Source organism: Aegilops tauschii, chromosome 6 (assembly GCF_002575655.3).
Source record: "Aegilops tauschii subsp. strangulata cultivar AL8/78 chromosome 6, Aet v6.0, whole genome shotgun sequence".
NCBI classification, from domain to species: domain Eukaryota; kingdom Viridiplantae; phylum Streptophyta; class Magnoliopsida; order Poales; family Poaceae; genus Aegilops; species Aegilops tauschii.
Genome location: NC_053040.3, coordinates 340066556 through 340075886, shown reverse-complemented (window position 1 = coordinate 340075886; position 9331 = coordinate 340066556). Strand labels below are relative to the sequence as shown.

At 52.8% G+C, this 9331-nt stretch overlaps 1 protein-coding gene across 1 annotated transcript; it reads right to left on the bottom strand.

Moving 5' to 3' along the window:
• Window positions 1-602: 602 nt before the first annotated feature.
• Window positions 603-1827, bottom strand: LOC109738234 (homeobox-leucine zipper protein HOX24). Its single transcript, XM_020297337.4, has 2 exons — window positions 1354-1827; window positions 603-1233 (listed from the first exon to the last, which is right to left on the bottom strand). Exons 1-2 carry the CDS (start codon window positions 1735-1737, stop codon window positions 940-942), a joined length of 678 nt encoding a protein of 225 aa, XP_020152926.1. The 5' UTR covers window positions 1738-1827; the 3' UTR covers window positions 603-939.
• Between the last annotated feature and the right edge of the window lie 7504 nt (window positions 1828-9331).

Sequence of the window (9331 nt, the reverse complement as noted above, 5' to 3'; positions counted from 1 at the left end):
GAGATTAACTAGGGATTATTGTCTTATATGGGCCCAAGCCCATCCATAATCCATCAGCCACAGCATCCCAGGGACACGTCCGGAGACGACCCCATCGTCCTACCCAAAGAACGAAATTTGGTTAAAGCGAACATCCGTTTGACGTCGCGCGGTCGAGTTGGAGTTGGCCTTAGCATCTGCGCGCTTCTTATTTGATGTGGCGGGCGGTCGCTTTCCAGGTGAGTGAGTCGTTTCCACCACCCATTGAGCCGCCGGGCCACGCATCCACAACTTCCTTTTCTCGCCGAACCGTCCTCTCCTCCGGCGACAGCCGCGCCTCCCGCGTCGTTTTCCCGCTGCCTCTTTCTCGTCTTTGGCCCCCGCGCGCGACAGTGCCGGACGAACCAACGGTCGACACGCCGGGTGGCGTCCAAAGCAGCAACAGACGATACGAATCATCCCCCCTGTGTTGCCGCGACAGCGACGCTCCTCCCCTCTCGTCGTCTCCGGTGCACGCGCGTTCTGGATCGATCGGTCGCCCACAGGCACAGTAAATAAACACGCGCGCGAGAGGAGAACACAGGAACGGATGTATGGATTTCTAGAGCGACATGGGCAGCTGGTGAAACACGTTCTCTATAGGTAACAGTGGTTCTCTTTCGTCGGCGACGACGCCACAGGAATCACATGAGTGACAGCCGCCAGACACGGTTCGCGTGACTCTTAAGCCATTTTCACGGACATGAATCCCAGAGTCGACGGAGCAGATCGTCGGCCGGTCGGCGGGAGGATTTCTCGCATCAGATTTCATGGCTGCTTGCATGTGGGATCCCTACTACCTATCTGTTCTACGATTCTACCTGACGGCCCGATCGACCTGATCTACATAGTCCGGATCAACCAGCTAGACAAGCTAGCAACAGCATCGACGTACACAGATGTAGTGTATGCAACGTTGGTTCATGCCACTGCGTTCCACTCCACCAGCGGCCATGACGTCTCCCACAGCTCCGGAGTGGCGCAGAACGGCTCGTGCAGGTCAACCCCGTACGCCAGGTGGTCGTCATACTCGTACCAGCCCGGAGTTGAGCCGTCCGAGACGTCTGTCGCCGGCGCCACGCTCTCATCCTTCGCCTTCATGACGCAGCTGCTAACGTTGTTTCTCTTGTCGTCCACGTCGGCGACGGCGCAAGAGCCGCCGCAGCTGGCGCTCTGGTCCTGCCGCTCGTTCAGCTTCTTCTTCAGCTCTTCCAGCTGCACATCGAGCAGACGACACCATTAGCATGCACGCGACTCACGTATCTGTAATGAACTAATGATCGACGACCGGCCATGGAGCATGGAGGATATGGCATGCGTGTGCTGGTTAATTACCTGCGCGGCGAGAGTGAGCTTTTCCTGCTTGAGCGACTCGACGCGAGCGCGGAGGGCGTCGTAATGGCCGCGCAGCTCGGCGAAGTCCTGCTCCAGCTGCTTGGAGCGCCACCGGGCGCGCTTGTTCTGGAACCAGATGGCCACCTGGCGCGGCTGCAGCCCCAGCTGGCGCGCCAGCTCCGCCTTCTCCCGGGGCTCCAGCTTGGCGCGCCGCGTGTGGAACGTGCTCTCCAGCGACCGCACCTGCTCCTCCGTGAACCGCCGCTTCCTCTCCCCGGCGCCGCCGCCGTTCAGCTGATGCTGCTGAAGGAACTGGCCGTCGTCCCCCGCCGCGGCGTACATGCGCGGCGGCGGCGCCAGCAGGAACTGGCAGTCGCTCTCCATTTCGGAGCCGTCGCGGTATTGGAATCGAATCGTCAGAGACAGAACTCCACTGAACCAAGCTGGCTAGTAGCGCGTGCATCTGTGGCGCGTTTGGAACGTGGTGCACCGGCCCGGTTTTATACGGGTCCAGAACGGAACTGCGCGACGCACGCGCACACGTGGCGCCGATCGAAACCCGCGGGCCCGTCGTCGCTGTATCGCGCCGTACAGGTGTCGCGCATCGGGCCGGTGGCCCGCGGGCATATGCACGGAATGGTTATCCGTCTCCAGATCGACTTGGGCCTCGCGCCGGCCGGACACGTGGTGTGCGCGCATCGCTGGAGTGCGAGATCCTCTCTCTCTCTCTTTTTTTGCAACTTTGTTCTGCACACTTTGTTCAAGAAGGAAATGTTCGACGATGCCACGGTTCTCGGGAGGCCAGTCGCTGTAGCTAGGTCGACAGCGCCCATGTCAATCGGCCCAGGGGTCGCACGGCTTCTCCCGAAAGAGATGCCGAGGTGGCAGGGGAGGCTCCCCGTTTTCTCGCTGGCTAGGCTCCCTAGGTCTGGGTAGGGTGTCGCTGTGGAGGCCGGCGACGAGATGACGGCTCGGCAGAAGAGAGGAGAGGAGAATTCCATGGATAGCTTCTCTTCGTCCTTGGATCGTTAAAGCTAGCTAGAAGAGCTTATCTCCAGTTCGATCGACGTTACGTTGCGTTACGTGTCCCTCCAGCTGCTCTGCGTCGACCAAGATGGATAGCGGGGCCACCGACCGATGCATGTGCGTTGTGCTACACAAAAATCGTGTGTTGTCGTCACCTGTTTTATCTGTCGATAGATTTTGCTTGACACTAGAGTCTCCAGTCCGACAGTTGGACTATTAATCTGCTTATATAGTAAGTATTCTCTATATAAATAATGATCTAAATAATTTTATATTAGTTTACGGAGGGAGTACTTACTATACAAAGAGCAAGCTGGCGAATGAGTCGCCCCGGACGCAATGACCGCTGCTCACGTAAGGTATTCATTTGCTCAAGAACATTGACACTGTGTTTATAAATGAAAACCCAGCTGACGTTTCTTTTTGTCGATCCAACCCCGTTGTCAAGTTCCGGTAAGTGTTTGCACGTGATTCGTGCAGCGGCCGGTCGGCTAAGCAGGCTGAGATTAAGTAAGTACGTCGAGTCATCGCGGCTCACCTATGTCAGTACAGTATACGTAACGGGAGGCTCGATCCCTCCGGCGCCTTCTGCAGGCAGCTACAGGTCCAATGCATGAACGAGTTATTATATCAACAGGAAATGTTATGGCTTCAGAGATCTAGAATTTCTTGGTTGAAGGAGGGGGACGGAAACACCAAAATTTTTCAGAGTAAGGTAGTATGGAGAGCTAGGAAGAATAAAATCCGCCAAATTACAGACAGTGTTGGGGTGGTGCACTCGGAGTTTGCTGCAATGGGTAAGCGTGCAAATGACTATTTTCATGATATCTTTGCTGCAGACCCGACACTTGATGCTTCACCGGTCCTTGATCTTTTGGAGTCTATGGTGACGGATGAACATAATGTCAAGTTATGTGCCACGTTCTCGGACAAGGAGATTTCTGATGCGTTGTTTCAGATTGGACCGCTCAAGGCCCCAAGGCCGGATGGTTTTCCTGCCAGGTTTTTTGAGCAAAATTGGAGTACTATCAAAGAGGATGTGCTTGCGGCGGTTAAGGATTTCTTTGTGACTGGAATAATGCCCGAGGGGGTAAATTCTACATCCATTGTTCTTATTCCTAAAATTTCTAACCCTGCTAAGATCTCTGATTACAGGCCCATTAGCCTTTACAATGTAATTTATAAAGTCATCTCAAAGTGCTTGGTGAACCGGCTTATACCACTATTGGATACACTAGTTTCGCCAGAACAAAGTGCCTTTATTCCTGGTAGGATGATTACAGATAATGCTCTTGTGGCTTTTGAATGCATTCATTACATCAAGCGGGAGAATGATCCAACAAAGAGTTTTTGTGCTTATAAGCTTGATTTGTCAAAAGCATACGATAGAGTGGATTGGGTTTTCTTGAAGCGGGTGATGCAAAAGTGGGGTTTCTCTCAAAGATGGATTGACTGGATTATGACATGTGTCACATCGGTGAGATATTCTGTCAAATTAAATGGGGCCCTCTTGGATACATTTGCACTGTCGCGTGGACTTCGGCAAGGCGACCCTCTATCACCATTCTTATTCTTATTTGTTGCGGATGGCTTATCTGCAATTTTAAAGAACAAAGTGAGGTTGGGTGTGATCACCCCAGTTAAGGTATGCAGATCAGCCCCTGGTATATTCCACCTGTTATTCGCCGATGATACTTTACTGTTTTTCGAGGCCTCTAGTGCCCAAGCGGAGAATGTGAAGGCTGCTTTGGAACTTTATGGTAAGGCCACTGGACAAAGTCTGAACTATGGTAAATGCTCTGTTTTCTTTGGTGCTACATGCCCTGTGATGATACAGCAGCAAGTGAGAGATGTGTTGGGGGTAACAAGCTTGGTTTTTGAGGAAAAATACTTGGGCCTCCCAACTCCTGAGGGGCGTATGTCCAAGGGACATTTCCAGAATCTACAAACTAGTCTCACAAAGCATTTGATGCAGTGGGGGGGGTGGACTTCTTGCCCAACCAGGAAGAGAGGTTTTAATTAAATCAGTTGCACAAGCATTGCCAACCTATATCATGGGTGTGTTCAAGTTACCTTATTCATTGTGCGATGATTTGACAAGGATGGTGAGAAATTTTTATTGGGGGTCTAGAGAAGGAAAAAGAAAGGTCCATTGGAGAGGATGGGATTATCTGTTACAGCCTAAGTACAAAGGAGGTGCTGGATTCCGTGATTTTCGTATGTTTAATCAAGCGTTGTTGGACCGACAAGCTTGCCGATTGTTATCTAGACCGGACAGTTTGTGCGCCCAAGTTTTGAAGGCCAGGTATTATCCTCATGGTAATTTAGTAGACACGGTCTTCTCAGGTAATGCTTCATCATCGTGGCAAGCTATAAGTAATGGGCTCGATCTCTCGAAGAAAGGCTTAATTTGGAGGGTTGGAAATGGACGGAGTATCAGAGTATGGAGAGACAATTGGATCCCAAGACCTTACTCATACAAACAGGTGTCATTACATGGTCGGTGTCGCATGCGTTTTGTATCTGGTCTGCTCAATGACAATGGTTCGTGGATGAAAGTGCTAGTTATCGACTAGAGGGGGGGGGGGGTGAATAGGCGATTTTTATGAAAATCTTCAAAACATTGGGTTTTGAAGACAAACATAACAATTAAACCTATTGATATGCAGCGAAAGATAGACAACACTAGACAAGCCATAGTCAAGTAAGCAATGAAGTGAAAGCACGAAGACTATTAGCAGCTAGGTAGTATAGATTAGGATGGAAGATAGTATGAAGCCAAACAACAATAGTCGTCACACCGTGAAGTCAAACTGATAAGGCAAGCATGCAAATGACTTCACGAAGACAAACTGTAAATAAGTGAGGGAAGAGATAGAACCAGTTGCTTGGTGAGGACAAGGATTTGTTGGACCAGTTCCAGTTGCTATGACAACTGTACGTCTGGTTAGGGAGGCTGAGATTTAACTCAGAAGACCGCGTCTTCACCTTATTCCCCTTGAGCTTGTGACGCCCCCGATTTGATCGTACACTAATCATGCACGCAATGTGTACGACCAAGATCAGGGACTCACGGGAAGATATCACAACACAACTCTAAAACATAAGTAAGTCATACAAGCATCATAATACAAGCCAGGGGCCTCGAGGGCTCGAATACAAGTGCTCGATCATAGACGAGTCAGCGGAAGCAACAATATCTGAGTACAGACATAAGTTAAACAAGTTTTGCCTTAAGAAGGCTAGCACAAAAGTAGCAACGATCGAAGAGGCAAGGCCTCCTGCCTGGGACCTCCTAACTACTCCTGGTCGTCGTCAGCGGCCTGCACGTAGTAGTAGGCACCTCCAGTGCCGTAGGTGTCGTCGTCGACGGTGGCGTCTGGCTCCTGAACTCTGACATCTGATTGCGACAATCCGGTATAGAAAGGGGAAAAGAGGGAGAAAAGCAACCGTGAGTACTCATCCAAAGTACTCGCAAGCAAGGAGCTACACTACATATGCATGGGTATATGTGTAAAGAGGCATATCAGTGGACTGAACTGCAGAATGCCGGAATAAGAGGGGGATAGCTAGTCCTGTCGAAGACTACGCTTCTGGACATCTCCATCTTGCAGCATGTAGAAGAGAGTAGATTGAAGTCCTCCAAGTAGCATCGCATCGCATAATCCTACCCGGCAATCCCCTCCTCGTCGCCCTGTTAGAGAGCGATCACCGGGTTGTATCTGGCACTTGGAAGGGTGTATTTTATTCAGTATCCAGTTCTAGTTGTCATAAGCTCAAGGTACAACTCCGGGTCGTCCTTTTACCGAGGGACACGGCTATTCGAATAGATAAACTTCCCTGCAGGGGTGCACCACATAACCCAACACGCTCGATCCCAATTGGCCGGACACACTTTTCTGGGTCATGCCCGGCCTCGTAAGATCAACACGTCGCAGCCCCACCTAGGCTCAACAGAGAGGTCAGCACGCCGGTCTAAACCTATGCGCGCAGGGGTCTGGGCCCATCGCCCTATGCACACCTGCACGTTGCGAACGCGGCCGCGAGCAGACCTAGCAACCCACACGATCACGGCGGTTACGTCAAAGCGGTCCAACACGGCGCGCGCCACTCAGTCGCTGACGTCAAAAGAGCTTCGGCTGATACCACGACGTCGGGATACCCATAACTACTCCCACGTAGATGGTTAGTGCGTATAGACCAAATGGCCAGACTCAGATCAAATACCAAGATCTCGTTAAGCGTGTTAAGTGTCCGCGAACGCCGACCAGGGCCAGGCCCACCTCTTACCTAGGCGGTCTCAACCTGCCCTGTCGCTCCGCCACAAAGATCCACTTGCGGGTACTCCTACGAGCCGACCCGACTTTAGTCATCACATGTGTCATGTATATAGTATATAAGTATATGCCCGTGATCACCGCCCAGGTGATCACGGCCCGATAGTATAGCACAGCAGACGGACAAGAATGTAGGGCCACTGATGGAAATCTAGCATCCTAGACTAAGCAGATAGGATTGCAGGTAAAGGTAACAACAGTAGTTAGCAAGGATAGGCTATGCATCAGAATAGGATATCGAAAGTAGTAACATGCTACACTACTCTAATGCAAGTAGTAGAGAGTAGAGTAGGCGATATCTGGTGATCAAGGGGGGGGGCTTGCCTGGTTGCTCTGGCAAGTAGGAGGGGTCGTCGACTCCGTAGTCGAACTGGGCAGCAGCAGTGTCGGTCTCGTAGTCTACCGGAGAGAAGAGGGGGAAGAAACAGTAAATACAATGCAAACATAAGCATGACGATGCGTGACATGACAGTGAGCGGTGCTAGGGGTGTCCTAACGCGACAGTAGGTGGTACCGGTGAAGGGGGGGAACATCCGGGAGGTATTCCCGATGTTTCACGTTTTCGGACAGACGGACCGGAGGGGGAAAGTTGCTAGTTCGATAGGTTAGGGAGGTGTGGTGGACGAACGGACTGCGTATTCGGATTCGTCTCGTCGTGCTGAGCAACTTTCATATAGAAAACATTTTCATCCGAGTTACGGTTTAAAAGATATGAATTTTCAAAGTTTATTTGAATTTCTGGAATTATTTAATTAACAGAAAAAGGGATATGCCGTCAGCATGACGTATGAGTGACGTCAGCGGTCAACAGTCCGGGTTGACTGGTCAAACTGACAAGGGGGACCCACCTGTCATAGACAGTGGGTTAACAGAGGATTAGACTAATTAGTTTTTAGTTAATTAACTACTGGGCCCACCTGTCAGTGAGAGATTAATTAAACTAATTATTTTTATTTATAAAACATTTTCTTTTTCTTTTCTTTTTTTTTAAATTTTGCGGCGGGGCCCGCATGTCAGTGACTGGGCCTGCCCAGTCAGCAGTTGACTGGGTCAACCCAGTCAACTGGGAACCGTGGGGGCCACTGGCAGTGACCCAGGGGTGGCCCCAGGTGTGCCACGTCGGCGGCCGGCGCCGGAGCAACGCCGGCGACCAGACGCACGGCGGCGCGGCTCGGGAGGGGTACGGGTTTCACGTACAGGGGGTCTCCGGGGGCGTGGCTGGGCGCGTTCGACGCGGCTCGACGTCGCGCGTCCAACGGCGGTGGTCGGAGGGGCTGGAACGGCCGGAGACGAGCGCTACGAACTCGCCGGCGGCGAGGAGCTACGGGTGCCCGACGGAAGCTACGCTAGAGCGCGCGAACGGCCGAACTAACTACCTAGGCGGGTGCGGCTCGGTGCGGTCGGGCTAGCGGGCCAACGCCCGTGACCATTTGGTCACCGGAGACACGCCGGCGGCGAGCTCCGCGGCATGGCGTTCAGGCGCGCGCGGGGAAGCAGCTACGGAGCGCGAGCGAGCTAACGGAGAGGGGGAGGAGGTAGAGGAGCTCACCGCGCGGCGCAAGAAAGGCCCGTGGGTGGCTTAGTAGCAGCAGGTCGTCGCCGGGGAAAAAGGGGGTCGCCGGCGTCCGAAGATGAAGGCGAGCTCGGGGAGGCCGATGCAGTGGCTCCGAGCTTCGACGGAGAGGCGGAGGGGGTGTAGTCAAGGGCGGCGACGTCGTACGACACGGCGAGGTGGCGAGTGGGGCACGGTGGCCGCGTGAACGAGGGGAACGGCGGCGAGCGCGTCGGGCGTGGGGAAGAGGGGGGGGGGGGGGCGGCGCGGATCCGGGGGAGGGAAGGGGGAGGCGCGGGGGCCGAGAGGGAGAGCGGGGGTGAGTGGGAGAGAGGCCCGAGGAGGCGGGGGAGCTGGCGACCTTATCCCCTCCGGCGTCGGTGCCGGCGAGGGGGTCGGGCGGCAGCGCGCCCCTGTTCCGACCGGGTCGGGGGAACAGGGAAGGGGCGAGGGAGGAGGTGGGCTGGGCCGGGGGCGCGGGGGTGCGGCCCAGTTTGGGCCGGGGGGGGGGGGTTCGGTGCAGATGGGCCACGGGTCCAGTGGGGGGGGGGAAGGCCTGCTCCCTTTTTTTTCTTTTCTCTGACTGTTTCTGTTTTCTGTTTTCTTTTTATTTGTTTATTTCCTTTTCTGTTTTGTTTCATTTAAAGTATTTAGGCATTTTATAAAAAGGAGTTTTCTCCACCATAATTACCAGTGTATTATTTAGCACCCACTGAACATTTTTGTTTGAATTTTTGAAAACTTTTATTTTTCATTTTAATTATATTTGAAGTTTGAGCTAGGAGTTTGAAAGGAAGGTGATTCAAATGTGATCAAGCCCTGTTTAGCAACATGATTAGCTTAATCACAGGGGGTTACTGTAGCATGATTCTCAGGGTGTTACAAATCTCCTCCACTACAAGAAATCTCGTCCCGAGATTTAGGAGGTAGAAGGAAACAGTGCGGGGTATTCTTCGCGCAGACGATCCTCTCGTTCCCAAGTGGCCTCATCTTCAGAATGGTGCGACCACTGGACTTTGAGAAACTTGATCGCCTTCTGACGTGTGCGGCGTTCAGCCTGGTC